The 15427-nt window shown below is 35.7% G+C and overlaps 2 protein-coding genes across 5 annotated transcripts in view; one reads left to right on the top strand and one right to left on the bottom strand.

Annotated features, from left to right (window-relative positions):
• The window catches only part of LOC107663339 (protein EFR3 homolog A-like), a 57913-nt gene extending 43270 nt beyond the window's left edge, over positions 1–14643 (top strand). For all 4 annotated transcript variants that reach the window (XM_016453548.1, XM_016453546.1, XM_016453545.1 and 1 more), the window contains 4 exons: positions 170–219; positions 339–2227; positions 5440–5442; positions 14632–14643. In XM_016453548.1, coding sequence (XP_016309034.1) covers positions 170–219; positions 339–444 — 156 coding nt within the window. In that variant the 3' untranslated portion in view covers positions 445–2227; positions 5440–5442; positions 14632–14643. The remainder of the gene's footprint in view (positions 1–169; positions 220–338; positions 2228–5439; positions 5443–14631) is intronic.
• On the bottom strand, positions 3811–11619 carry LOC107663335 (histone H3.v1-like). Its single transcript, XM_016453542.1, has 9 exons — positions 11499–11619; positions 11257–11322; positions 10125–10241; positions 9886–9993; positions 6800–7468; positions 5971–6051; positions 5361–5522; positions 4182–4288; positions 3811–4080 (listed from the first exon to the last, which is right to left on the bottom strand). Exons 1-9 carry the CDS (start codon positions 11617–11619, stop codon positions 4069–4071), a joined length of 1443 nt encoding a protein of 480 aa, XP_016309028.1. The 3' UTR covers positions 3811–4068.
• Positions 14644–15427: the final 784 nt, after the last annotated feature.

The following is a 15427-nucleotide window of genomic DNA, read 5'->3' as shown; positions in this document are numbered from 1 at the left end:
ACACCAAATACACAAAATAATGTTCTTTTTAGCAGCATCATATGACCCCTTTAAGATGTAAGATGACATTACACATCATTGGCATATTAAGCATAATTGGTGTAAGATTGTGTTGTGGTAATAAGGAGCCCGCTGACGCAGCATTTTCACTTCCTGTGTGTGTTTTCAGGCCAACATGCTGCACGATCGCTTGGCTCAGGTATTTGAACTCACCATTCGGTATGTTGACATTTCATAAAGTAGAATATTTACTTGTTATAATGTTTGTCATGTAATATTTTTTTCAGTGTGAAGAACTGATATTTGATTGGTTGTTTTGTCTATTCATCTCTAATCAGCCCTCCCCCGAGCCCATCGGGCACCGTGACGGTGACGTCAGGCCACGCCCAATACCAGTCTGTGCCAGTCTACGAAATGAAGTTCCCTGACCTCTGTGTGTACTGAACCATGACCTTTCACCTTAACTCTATCACACAGACTCAACCTTGACATGTGACCACTGACCTTTATCACACTTTATGTTTGGTCCTATGACCTTAAACTCACCTGAGCCACTCATCTTCATTAGACACATTTCACTATGAACGTCACTTACATTCCTGTCCAGCAGAAAGAAGGGGTGCAGACTGGATGGCCACTTCATGCCTCTATTCTACACCAGTCAGCACGCAGAGCTTTATGACCAGCTGTCCAGTCATACACCAGCTCTGTAGAATCATGTGAATCGTATGTGTGTGGTTTTCACTTTGATTCTTGCACTAAATGGCAGCTCCAAGAATCAAGCTGAGTATTTTAAACACTTGATTCTTCAGCTTCTTAATCTATTGATTCAAAGGAGTCATTTAGAAAATGACTCACTCTGGATTTATTAAGGGAACTTAATTGCTAGCATTAGCTTAAGTGCTAGTTTATGTTCATTGACTCATTTCTAAACCATCATCAGCAGAGATTTGAACATACGATAGATTTCTGTTCACTTAAATCTCTCCTATATAAATGATTATAGTGTACAGTATCGCACAGTATAGTATAGGCTATTTTTGACAAATATATATATATATATACTTTTAGATGAAATGATTGCTAATAGTTGCAGAGTGTTATTTGTATTGTTTGCATGGCTTAGCCAATGTTTCACTGCAAACGTTTGTGAGTTTAGGCCTTTATTAATCTACAATTAGCCTTTAACTTCAATGTTGTGGATGTCAACGGGGCTTTTGTTCACCCAGAGTTCTTAGTGATCACTATGCTCTCCATTTTGCCTTCACTGTATAGAGAAACCAAATCATTTGCTTTTCATCACCAAAGAGCTCCGCCCACGCACTTCCTTTATGGCCACACACGGCCGCCAATCAAATCTTGAGCCAATCAGAAACTGAATTCTCTTTGAGGGCGGGAACACCACAGTGTTCTTAAACTCAAACCTCAGAACAGTTTCTAGAAAACCGGGGGCCGAAAAATGATGGATTATCAGTGATAAAATGATCTGCATTCATCAACCAACTGTTTTTTTTATCGAGCCACAAGGACGTTGAAATGCTTTCCTGCTTTTCAGGTGACTTCATTCATCTACCTTGGACAAAAAAAAAATGTGTGTGACTGTTAGATGCTGAAATACTTTGCTGGAAATGTTTCACATCATCTGAGCTTCCTGTGGTGAGAGCTGTGATCAATTTCAGTTGCTTTTAGCTGGTAGAAACGTGTCTGTGCGGGACCATTTAGGACATTTTGGTTGATTCTGAGGTGCTTTCCATGGTTTCTGGGGGTTTGTTGTCATGCGATTGGCTTGTCTTTGTTTTCTGAATGTATTTATGTGGATGGAACGGCAAGTGGGCGAACGGGTGTTTATTCTGCAGATTTGTATGCTGATTATGGATTCTGTAATGATGATGCAATGCTGTTGCCATTTTTTTGGCCTGAGAAATGTTTCAATGGTCCGACTGTTTGTGTCCAGAGACTTGCACTGCATTGTGGGATTTGTACACACAGAAGGTAAAGAATGAAAGCATTTAAAGGTCAAACCTCAGAGATGGCTTGTTCTAAATGCTCAATAGGATAAATTTCTGTATTTCTGTAGAAATATAAAATAAATAATTTCTAGATTAATGTAATATATTTTTGGTGTAATATAAAATAGGAATGTGTTGTTTCTCTGACACATCATCTGTAATGCACCTTTAGAGATTTGTCTGTGTGCATGTCAAAGGGATTCAAAGGGGTTGTGTTTGTTCTTGTTAAGGTCTTACTGTAACTGCTAATATAATTTTTAGTGTAATTCACAATATATGTTTTATTTTCATTCTCAGTGGAACTTTACAGTACTTTAGTATTTATCACGTGGTTTGTCTGAAACTAATCTTTAGTTCTGTTTTATCTGTAACTTGACTTTTTTTAATTATTTTTGTTCTGTTTTATGGGTGAGAAGTAAAGAATAAGATGAGTTAGGTTTCAGGTTGATGGTGATGTGTCAATATGAACAGAAATGGTTTTGCAGTCTTCCGTGTGAAGATAGTCCAGAGGATAGGCATATGTCTACATGCATCACGCTAGATTTGAAATGTGTAATGGTATGAACCACTGCAGTGTTGCTACAGATTATAAAAAGTTACCATGAAATCTCCAGGTGTCAATTAGCCATATCCAGGTTTGCGGTCTGACAGTGTCTGCCACATTAATGTGCAATGAGATTTTATGGACGAGATCTTAAAAGTCTTAATAAATATTTTGTATTTAAATAATGTTTCTGTTGTTTTTTGTAAATTCCCATTACTGTAATACAGTAAAGAAAAGTTATTGTTGACCACAACTAAACAATGTCAAATAAATATCAGTCTGTGCAAAAAAAAAAAAAAGTTCCCTGACTTATTCTCGGTGGATTTAAGTACAGACTAAGTATCCACTACACTTAAGGCCATGATTTTTTTCTAATTAAAATCAGATTAATTAAATACATCAAAAAATAACATGATGATACTTACAATTATACTTAACAAATGCACTTTTAAATAATATTTAAATAATGTATAATTTATTTACCATTACAGTGCTGAAAATGATATTTTTTGCATTAGGCTACAGTAGGCGACTGAGAATTGGGGGAACATTCATAAATTATTAATGTTTCTATAAACAGGCTTCTTTTTCACTTTATGCAATTATTTCATCTTTTTTATAATTTTATTTACTTTCTTTTTTTGTGAAATATGACAGACATTTCTTGATATTTTTCATGAGATTCAGCTAGACGTTTTTTGTTGTTAACTTAAACTAAAACTATTAAAAACATTTTTGTCAATTGAAATAAGCTAAAATAAAATATAAATATTAGATTTCAAACTTAGACAATTAGAAATGGTGTGTTGAAATAAGTTTAAGCTGAAGTACAAAAAATACTAAATTAAATAAAACTAATTTCTACATAAAAATGCCTTTTATTTTTTTATTACACAGATATCAGACACATCAAATAAAAAATACTGAGAAATATAAAAATTCAGCTGCTGGCATTTATGATCCAGCACACAAGCGCAGCCTTTTAATAGGTCAAACACCAGCAGAAGAGGAGCAGCAGATCTTGGATGATCTTGTGTGACCGCTGGATACTGAGTGAGTTCAGACTGAGCTTAACTTTTCATTAAATGTGTGTGTCATCTTTTCTGACTGATTCCTCTATCATTGAGAGCTCCCTGAAAATATCAAAATTATAGAACCGCCTCATTCTATTGCTTCAATTCTTCCTCTTCTTCTATTTCTTTTTCTTCCTCCTCCTCTTCTTTTTCCTTTTCTGGCTCCTCCTCCTCTTCTTCCTCCTCCTCTTCAGGTGTGTGTGGCTGAACATGTGTGTTTGATTGGTTTTGTGTGTTAATTTGAGGCCGGGCTGGGGTCATTTCATTGCTCTCCTCTCCTCACTGGAGTCCTGATTGGCTGATTGTGCTGAAGAATGAGACTTACGGTGGCACGGTGGGCGGGGCCCAGAACACAAGGAGGTGACTGAATGGTTGAAGTGTGAAGCTGCCATGCACTCGGCAGTCGAATGATCGCAGATGCACTGCAGTCGATCACACACACTCACACCTGAACCTGCAACATATACACATCACAATCATTAACACAAAACTGACCTCCAAAGAAAATGTTAATAATTTTTTTTGCATGCATTGTGCGTGTGTGTAATGCCGTACATTGAGGTTTTCCTTTGTGGCAGCTGATGTGAGTGTTGAGTTTTCTGTTTTTCCTGCAGCCCAGAACACTGAGCTGCTCCAAACAGCACTGCTGCAGAAAACAGCACCTGACACAGAGCCACGTCAAGGACAGTCAGGACACACCAGAGCTTCACTGAATTTAATTGTCTGTGTGTACATGTGTATATATACACAGCCAGTCAATAGCTTGGACACCTTATTTTGTGTTTCTTATGATCTTAATAGCCTTTTGATTGCTTAAATGCTTGGAAAGAAATGATTGATTTCTTTATAACACTTAAATACTGGATTTTAGTTTTTATGAATACTAGTGATAGATTGATTCAAAGGTTGGGGGTCGGTTATATTTTTTAATGTTTTTGAAAGTCTCTTCTGTTCACTAAGGTTGCATTTATTTGATCAAGTATTGTCCAACGGTTTACAGTAAAACAATAATATTGTGAAATATTATTACAATTTTAAATAGGTATTTTGTGTTGAAATATAATTAAAAATCGAACTTATGCAAAGCTGAATTTTCAGGAAAGAAATGATTGATTTCTTTATAACACTTAAATACTGGATTTTAGTTTTTATGAATACTAGTTATAGATTGATTCAAAGGTTGGGGGTCGGTTATATTTTTTAATGTTTTTGAAAGTCTCTTCTGTTCACTAAGGTTGCATTTATTTGATCAAGTATTGTGCAACGGTTTACAGTAAAACAATAATATTGTGAAATATTATTACAATTTTAAATAGGTATTTTGTGTTAAAATATAATTAAAAATCGAACTTATGCAAAGCTGAATTTTCAGCATCATTACTCCAGTCTTTAATGTCACATGATCCTTTAGAAATCATTTTAATATGCTGATTTGGTATTTAAGAAACATGTCCAAAACAGCTGTGCTGCTTAAAACATTTGTGGAAACTGATACATTTTTTCAGGATTCTTTTATGAATGCAAAGTATTTATTTAAAATAGAAATATTTTGAAACCGTATAAATGTCTTTACTGTCACTTTTGATCAACTTAATGCGTCCTTGCTATATAAAAGTATTAATACATTTTTTTTTTTTAAATCGTACTGACACCAAAAATTTGATAACTGCTTATCCTAACTGAAGCCAGCAGTTTTTCTAGTAAAGATGTGTGTGTTTGTGTGCAACTTCTGACCGGTCCAGTTGGTCCACTGGGTTTCCTGTCCACAGTAGCAGGCGTAGTGTTGATACTCATGTGGACATCGTCCGGTCAGACAGTACAGCATTTCTCCCAGAGCAGACATGTCCCTCAACACCTGTCCAGATGCACTGTACTGGAGGAAAGAAGTGCTGCATTCTACAAACACACACAATCACACACACAAATTAATGTAACCACACTTCTATGATTCTGTGATTTCTAATCATTACTGTCTATTTGTTACTTATCCAATATAGGTATGTTTACATGCATATAGGTTTGCTTTCAGCTGCACTAAAGCTTTCATTTGTCTTTTTAAAACATCATGTGAACAATTTAGTCTGACTGAAATTGTAGCAGCCAGTTTTGTGAAGTCAGACTAACAGACCAACGTAATGCAATTGTAGCTTGGCTTTGTGCAGTATGAATACAAGGCAATCGGACTACAACTGGCTTCAACTTTGTGCAGATGTGATGAAAAACAGAGGTGACGTGTATTTAAGATAAGACACTATAGGGAAAAAAACTGTATTTTTTTTTTCACTCAGATTTTAGGCTATTTCATCTATGTATGTTTTTGTCCATTTCTCTGTATATTTCTCACCTTCAGAGTCACCTTGCTGCTGCTGCAGATCTAAAGACCAGGCAAAGAGCAGCGCCGCCCGTCTCCGGACCCGGTGAGACTCTGGGAAACACACAAATACACACACTGTACAGACGTGTATGTGCAAGAGTGTTTGGAGAATAGCTTAACGTAATTTACCCAAGCAGGACATGTTCTTGGATGAACATCCTGCTACAACATTACTATAACGATCGACCAATTAGATTTTAGGAGCAGGGTTATCATCAACCAATCATTTTCTTCTGATTTCACTATAGGTTATGAACAAGTTTGGACCCTTTTCACATATCCAGGGTTCTCGAAGTGGAAGCAGTCATAGTTGGGTAAACTTTTATAGTAGTGAAGAGAAACTACAACATAAGTATAATTAACATAAATCTATACTTTTTTCCCATTTGCCCCAATAGCAAAAGAAAAAATCCACAATAGCACATGTATGGCTTCCCAAAAGAGGAAAAAATAAAAATACTGATTATGTTGGTCAGAAGAGAGCAAGATGTCAAATTTGCTGTGATAGCCATTGTTTTAGAAAAACTAATCAGTTCTCACTGAGTAATTTAATACCAAGGTTATAAAACAGTAGTATAGTTTGATAAATGTACATTATATTTTCTAAAAATTAAAATATGAAAAACTTGCTAGATTTATGATGTAAATAACCATGGAAACACTCATCACAGTCTGTGAAAAGGGTCAGTTTGGTTGATATAAAGATGTTAATCCAGAAATATGTCCTGTTTGACTAGATCATATTGCTTTTTATTGTTAATTTAAAAAAAAAGTTGCTGAAGTGGATTGTCACAGTTACCGATTTTCTCAGATTCCTGTGAGCTGTCTGATGGCTCTTCCTCTTTCTCTTGCTCGTCTTCCTCAGCAGACTCCTGCTGAGCTGTAGTGGTCAATGACGGTGAGCGATCCAGGACAGGACGGGGAGGTTTCTGGGGATGAGCTGCTGTTTCGACAGCAGCGTGGCCTGATGTTGTGGTCCGTGTGCTGACGGGTGTGTGAGGAACCGTAGATGTGGTCTTGTGGTTCTTCGTTGGTTGTGCAGCTGTGTGAGCTGTTGGTCTTGGTGATCCGCTGTAAACGGGAGGTTTAGGGAACATCGCTGGAATGATCCACGTGGATGGACTGGCCTCTCTGACGCTGGATGGGATCACGGTGGTTTGAGTTTTCACCGATTCACCCTCTTCTTCATCACTTTGTAAATCTTCCTTACTGGCTTTCTCGTGCCTTTCATCCTCTTGAGATGGTTTTGTGTTGGCTTGTGTTTGAGTTTTCGGTTTGGTTGTGCTTAAGTCGGCAGGTTGTTCTGCGCTGCTTTCCTCACTCTTGTTTACTATTAAATCACTCTCTCTGTCAGTCTCTTTATCTTCCTCACTCTTTTTCTCTTCAAACAATATCTCTTTGTCCTTACTTCCTTTCATAAATGGAAGCTGCACCAAAGTAGTTGCTGCTACTGTGTTTTTATTGGTAGCTGTTGGTGGGGTTGTTTTGTGATATGAATTTTGATTGGTTGCTATTTTAGTGGGTGTGGTCATTAGAACTATATAAGCTGTTGAATGTTCTTCTGTTTCTCTGTCACTCTCTGTCATTTCCTGTTCCTCTTCTCTTTTCCTCTGTTGTGATGTGTAAAGGTGAGCTGACATACGGTTTAGCGATGTTGCTTAGGTAATTAGTAGTAGTATGTGCACCAGATGTGTGTGTAGTGTATGCAGGTGTGTGTGTGACAGGTTTTGAAGTGTTGCTTGCAGCTGACTGAAGTGTGTCTCCATCACTCTCATCGTCATCCTCCTCAGATGAATGATGGTGAGATTGTGTGTGGGTTGTATAGTGGGGACTGTGTGTGTTTGTGTATGTATCTGGTAATTCTGTGACAGTCTGTGATTCTGTTGTTGTGGTTAGTGCTATGCTAACAGTCAGCTTATCTGTCATAAAACCAAAATATTACAGTCAGAAAACATGCTGGATGTTTTAATGAGGTCATCTGCATATGTGGTTTAAGTATAAGGCATGCTTACTGTGTGTGGTCCACTCCATTGCATTGTGGGTAGTAAGAATTTCCTCTTCTTTTTTGTCTCTCCCTGGCTCTTCTGTAGTCAGCACAGCAGTAACTAAAATACAGAAAGTGGTTTAAAGATTAAATGTTTACTAATATTATAATAATAATTTTATCATTTAGAATGATTGTGACCCTATTCTATCCAGCTGCTTTTAAAGAATGCGAAGGCTGTGTTGTTGTTTTTGTCCTCATTGACTCCTCATTGATCCTCTTCTTTTTTTTCTTTTTTTTTAAACATTCTTAAAAATATCTATCTGTGCAGAACAGTATTGTTTTTGTTAACTAAAACTACAACTATTAGAAATTGTTTTCGTTAATTGAAATAAAGTTGAAATAATTAAAATAGAAATATCTGATGAAAAAAATGAAACTTAAAAAATGTACACATAAATTAGAAATGCTGCCTTGGCAACTAACTGAAATAAAAGTTAAAGTTGAAATATTAATATTAATAAAATTAATTACCAAACTCAAATTAAAATGAAAAGTGACAATATAAAAATAAAAGCTAATTATAAATACTATAATAGTATATAAATAATGCTAAAATAATACTGGTGCAGACAATAGAACGTCATACACTCTTGGAAGGAAATGAGGGTGAGTAAATTATGCCAGAATTTTCATTTTTGGGTGGACTATCTCTTTTAATGTGTTTACTCATATTTCATTCTTATTTTAAATCATTATTGTACTAAATGAGTTTTGTTTCTGACACGGCAATTTATGGCATTGGTTCTTGATTTACATCTTTAGTCACTGTATATAGACTTTCGTTCTTTATTTTAAATTGCTTAATTAAAGGGGTCATATGATGCGATTTCAATTTTTCCTTTCTCTTTGGAGTGCTACAAGCTCTTGGTGCATAAAGAAGATCTGTAAAGTTGCAAAGACTAAAGTCTCAAATCCAAAGAGATATTCTTTATAAAAGTTAAGAGTTAGCCACACCTACCTAAAACGGCTCATTCTAACACGCCCCCACATACCTACGTCACTATCTGGGAAGATTTGCATAACACCGCCCAAATGTTCATGCAAAGAAAGAAGGCGTAACTTTTATTCTCGCTGAAGTATTATTGTTGCCATGTCGTGAAGGCACTGTGTGATTCGTTGTGAAAGTGAAACTACTTTGTTTGGCCTTCCAAAAGAGGACGATATCGCTTCGTCATGCCTGGAGCTGATCCCTGCTGGTCACTGAGGAAATACTTCAACTTCGCGCTGTCGATCACCGGATTGGCTTTCACCGTGGACAAAGCGGAGTCCAGCCCGGGGTCATCACATGTGGTTGCCACAGGCATCACAATATGGTAAGGGACATAACATTTCCGTCACACGCTTGAGGAATTCGGCCAATCACAATGCACTGGATAGCTGGCCAATCAGAGCACACCTCGCTTTTTCAGAACGATGAGCTTTGTAAAAATCGACGCGTTTCAGAAAGGCGGGGCATAGAGGAGAAATAATAATGTACAGTATGTGGAAAATTATGTTTTTTGAATCTTAAACCACATAAACACATTTCATTACACCAAATACACAAAATAATGTTCTTTTTAGCAGCATCATATGGCCCCTTTAAGAACTAGAAGAAGCTATCAGCTACAAAAACGAATGTATTAGCAATGCTAAGAGTCTTTGTTGAACTCAAACTGTGGGGTTTAAAGGCTTGTCGTCATTTAGAATCATTTGATCAAGTGTTTCTGAACAGTGATCAGTGAGTGTGCTGGAATTCCAAAGAAGTCCTTGATGTACAAGTTGAGACCAATTTGTTTATGACTAGCTAAAAGCCCAAAATGCATAAACCACACAGGCTGTAAACGGCACATTCTTACCATCCTCATATTTCACTGCCTCCTCTTCTTCTCTCTCAACTATACTTCCTCTCTCTGAGTTTCTGTCCATGTCTCTTTCCTCTGCTTCATTCTCCTCTTCCTCGGGACCTGAAGATGAAGTTCAGCTTAGATCAATGAAGTCTTTAGGTGGCTGAGGATTACTGGGGAATATGAGGGGGAAATCACCCTCTGGGCTATAAAAAAAAGAGTCTAAATGTGAGTTCAGTGAAGTGCTTTACCTGACTGAAATATCGCAGGATACTTTGTGCTCAGGATATTGCTGCTCTGAGAGCTGTTGAACAGCACCAACTCATTGGTGAAGTTACTCAAAGTCTCATTCAGTGTGTCATTCACTCCTGAAAAACAGAGTAAAAGAGGAAATGATTTTACATGATATTTAAAAACATAAATCCTGAAGGACATAGTGGGTCTTGTTTTTTTGTTTATCATAATATTTATACTTATTTCAGTACTACAAACAAAATATATCATATATTGCCAACTATTGCTACTGACTGTGCTGATAAAAATCATAATATTTTGAAATATTATTACAATTTAAAAGTTTTCTATTTTAATATATTTTAATATATATTTTTTTTCTCTTCAGTGTCACATGATCCTTCAGAAATCATCCGCTCAAGAAACATTTCTTATTATTAGCAATGTTAAAAACAGTTGTGCTGCTTATTAGTTTGTGGAAACCGTGATTTATTTATTTTTTTCAAGATTCTTTGATGAACAGAAAGTTCAAAAGAACAGCATATATTAGAATAAATGTCTTTACTGTCCCTTTTGATCAATTTAATTCACCCTTGCTAAATAAAAGTACTAATTAAAAAAAAAACTGTAAATGAGACCACTTTTAAATGGTAGTTTATTACAAAAGGTTTAGATTATATATATATATATATATATATAAATAAATGCATATATAATGTGTATATATAGCTTTTATATTCATTTAAAAACTATGCTTGTTTATATTAACACATTCCCTATTTTTGTGGATTTCTATAGAACATGATCTCCATGTGGATGTCTGATGGAGAAAGCTCCACCTTGTCTGAGACACAAACCACACTGTTAGATGATCAGCATATCTAAATCTCTCTCTCACACACACACACACACACACACACACAAGTTCTCCATTGTTTGGTTAATCTATTATTTCCCTCAAAAAATGTTTTTAAATGGCTGGGGTCAGCAAGTAGGCAAGTTCCTTCATTATTACAAAAAAAGTCAAGTAATTTATACAGAATACTATATAAATAACTGTACAGCTATTAAAAATATACAGGCAACCATGAATATAACAAATTTAAAAAGGATAAAACAAAGAGCTAATGTGGGTCTAAACGGACTCACCTGCTCCATTGGCCATATCACTAGTGTAGGTGTCATTATCAGGTAGATCCATCACAAAGGGAGGGACTGAAATAACAAAAGACAGATGAAAATGCTGACATGTAATATATTTATCTGATTCTGAACACACTAATGTGCCACTGGTAATAACTGTTTGTTGTTAAGTTGTTAAAATCTCATCACTTCATCTCAGCTGTGAAAGGTAAAGGTGCTTGTGCTCTGATCTAATACTGTTACAGTACCTGTCTGTGATGTGATTGGTTGGTTATCTTCAACCTGTGTTGTGACTGGATGGTTGGAGCTGATGCAGTCTATAACCGTCCGATCACAATGACAGAATCCTTCCTCACAGATATCCAACATATCTGCAAATGTTGGATACAGAATTGGGGTCAACTAACTGTTTTCTCCACTTAATAGATGTAACTTAACCATGTCACAAATACTCTACTGGTTAGTGACACTATAGAGAGTGTTTTTGTAGGCCAAAACCCAGAAACAAATTAGCATTTTAGCACTTCTATCGTTAAGTCATTGGGCTTTTTACATATGCTGATTGTAGTTAGGCTTCAAAATTCTTGAAAGTTGTGTTGTTAAGATTATCATGATGAACAAAATGTTTAAAATTATAAATGTTTCTTGGTCACAGATTGCATTGCAGATAGCATTGAAAAATGCTATTGGGGTTTTGTGGAGGGAACCAGGGTGACGAAAAGCAATCATTTGCCATGAAAGCTTTTTGAAAATATTTGTGTACCACAGCTGGAGTTGTAGCTGCAGGTGTAGTTATATGTTGGTGTCGTCCGACTGCAGTTTCTCTCCCTTAGCTCTTGAGAACATCTCCAGTGGGTAAGACAACACCTTCAACACAATCACATTCATTTTAATTTTCCATTTATTTGTACATATTTATTCATTCAGCTTCCCAAAAAATAGGACGGGAAAAGAAAAATGAAAGGAAATAAAAACATTAATGTCCTCTGATCTCACGTATCACTGTAAAAAAAATTCCGTAAAATTTACAGTAAAAAACCGGCAGCTGTGGTTGCCGGAATTTTACCGTATTACGGTAGCAACGTTTTAGGTTTTAACTTAAATTTACAGTTAAATACCGTAATTTCATTAACTGATATAATGTTAATATACCAACCTATTGAAGTACTGAAATCTGTTTTGTACCTTTGTAATACACTGATAACCACCAAATGCAGGTGGTGATGAGAAAGTCACATGATGAACCAAAGCCCATCACAAGCAGCTTTTAAATAATAACATGTATAGAAGGTGCACAGTGTCATTCACACAAACACTAAACACCATCATGGTAACACACATCAAACTGAAATAATGCAATAAACATTAATTTAACAACATTAGGTGTAACACACAACCCTAATATACAAATCTGATAAGAAAAAACTAAGAAGAAACATAGTTATTTCAACAAAAAAAACATCAAATTTGAAATGTAACAGGGAATTCTGGGAATGTCAATTTACGGTTATTCACTGTAAATTATACGGTCTTTTTCACTTCCAAAAACGGTATACTACCGTAAAATTAATGTCCAATACATGTAATGTCCAATACAGTTTTTCACCGTATATAGTAGGGGAATTTACCGTTAACCATTTAACAGGTTTTTACTGTAGCATTTTTACAGTCTTTTACCGTTAAATTCACGGTCATTTTTTACAGTGAGATTGTTCTTGCACATGTGGGTGTATGTGTGCATTTATATCAAATTATATTTATATGTGTGCATTTGTATTAAAATATGCACTTTAATATAAAGTGCGGGTTTGTTTTTTACATACTCCACTGCTCTGCCTGTTTTTATTTCTAATATCTTTTCACCAACTGCATAGAGATGCGGCTAACAGACAGAAAGAGGGGTCAGAGCACGCGATGAGTATGTGTGTGTGTGGACTCCACTAAAGTTAATAAATCCATTTAAAATCTTTCTACCCCCTCCTGAGTCTAATTTCATCCACTTCCCATCTCTCTCTGCGGTCGAGTGTGTCTGCAGGCTGTGTGTGTGCGCGCACGGTGTCCCGTGTGTTTGCGGTGCTGCAGTAATGTCCGTGATTCTCAATGTCCGCGGGACAGAGTCCGGTCTCACACCGCAGACTGACCGCGAACTCAAGCTCTGACCGCAGGTCACAAACACAGCGTACAGCCAGGTGAACCGCACACCCAGACAATCTGTATGTATCGCAACAACAACATACACCTATTTAACGATAAAAGACTGTGTATGTGGTTTAATATAGGCTATATTATCAAAATTAAATAGATAAAGTTTACGTATATTTTCTCTTGGGCATTTGTTTGATTATGTTAATGAACCTCACCAATCAATCAAAAGAACGGAGGTCACTTGTTTCTGGGCAGAAAACAGCAGTACCATGAACTGCAGAGAGAATTTGTCGTAAATTAACGAGTTTAACATAGGTAATGATAACATTCCCCATAGCATTCCAATAAACTGAATAATCGCATTGTAGTGTAATATTATATCAACAGAAATATAAGAATGTTTGCCCAAATAAGATAAGAAAACTAAGTAAATTAAACTATCTAGCACATAATGCATATTTTAAATGGCCAATAAAAACTTTTCTTAGTCACTATTTTTTGTTGTTGTGAAAAATCAGAAACATTATAAATTCAGTTTCACTACAAATTAACCTAAATAATATTTTTATTTATTTATACAATAAAAATTAACCAGTCTTTTAAAAAATGGTTGATGATGGTTGATGAACTTAATTAAAATTGTTGCTACAGTTTCATATTAAAAGTGTAAAAGTATTTTTGTCCATGAATATTGAATCTTAAAATAACTGTAAAATATATTCAACTAGAATAATATAAAAATGTAGATTTTAGATTTGGGTCTCGTTCACTAATACTTGCTTAGGGGTTCTTAGGCACACAGAAAATGTTTTAATGCAAAATTCATGAAAAAAATACAGAAAAACATTAATGTGAAATAACTGTTTTCTGTTTGAAAATATTTTAAAATGTATGTAAAATAATTCTAAAACATTTTATAATAGAATTGATTATTTTATTTTATTCCTGTGATGCAAAGCTGAATTTTCAGCAGCCATTACGCCAATCTTCAGTGTCACACGATCCTTCAGAAATCATTCTACAGTAATATGCTGATAAAAAAGTGAAAAGTGTAGGAACTAAGAATAATTATGTACATTTCAGTGTCAAGGTGATGAACTCACTTTTACCTGTTTCTTCGCTCCTGACAGACAAGTGTTTGCATATTCTCACCTTTCTGCAGGGTGAAGAGGAGAAAAACATACAGTAGCCTCATCTTTATCCTGCAACAAATGATTCCAGTATTCCTAGGTTCAGTCAGTGAAGGGGCAAGCCGAACCAAGAGCCTCAGCAATCAGACACACATACATCCAAAATTTGCACTTCACAATCTCTTCTAATGCAGGTGTGTGTAAGAGATGAGAAAACAATCCCAAAATGAACAAAGGCCTATTTAGGACACTCTAAAAAGTCAAAGGGCAAAAGGCAGAGTGGTTGCCATAGTAACCGGGCTGCAGGAAGTACACACTCTTTACGTTTGCATCAGGTCACACATAAGATGAAGTGAGATCTCACACACACACACACCTTCTATAGCTCTCTTTTCTGCAGGGTAAAGGTCCTGACCCCAACTGATAATTTACCTCCTCAAACAACTGACCATTGTATGTATGTGTGTGTGTGGACAGGAACTCAGAAAGAAAGTGGGGGTTGTAAAGGATTCTTTGTGTCCTTTTGGTTTCTAGGGAGTTTGAAATAAGCATGCTGCTAACAAGGCAATACTCTAAACTCAAAAAATACACAGCACACACAAATATTAGTTGTATTAATCCATTTTTAATGACACTGAACAAATTTTATTGTATAAAATTTTGTATTTTTATAAAAAGTATTTTTATGATAAACAATTTTCCCATCTCGTTCACCATCTTGGGGGTATTTTTTTCTTTCAGGTGCTTCCAGGTATGATTTTAGCGTGTTTGTTGGTGTAAAACTATATAAAAAATCAAACATGGGTAAATATGTTTGGTTTTATTTATATTCAGGAGAGACAAAGTGCAATTTGGGCACTATAGATGCACACACTATACTGATTTAATGATGAAAATGCAGT

This window comes from Sinocyclocheilus anshuiensis, unplaced genomic scaffold (assembly GCF_001515605.1).
Source record: "Sinocyclocheilus anshuiensis isolate Anshui unplaced genomic scaffold, SAMN03320099.WGS_v1.1 scaffold2060, whole genome shotgun sequence".
NCBI lineage: Eukaryota > Metazoa > Chordata > Actinopteri > Cypriniformes > Cyprinidae > Sinocyclocheilus > Sinocyclocheilus anshuiensis.
This window is presented reverse-complemented; position numbering and strand designations above follow the sequence as displayed.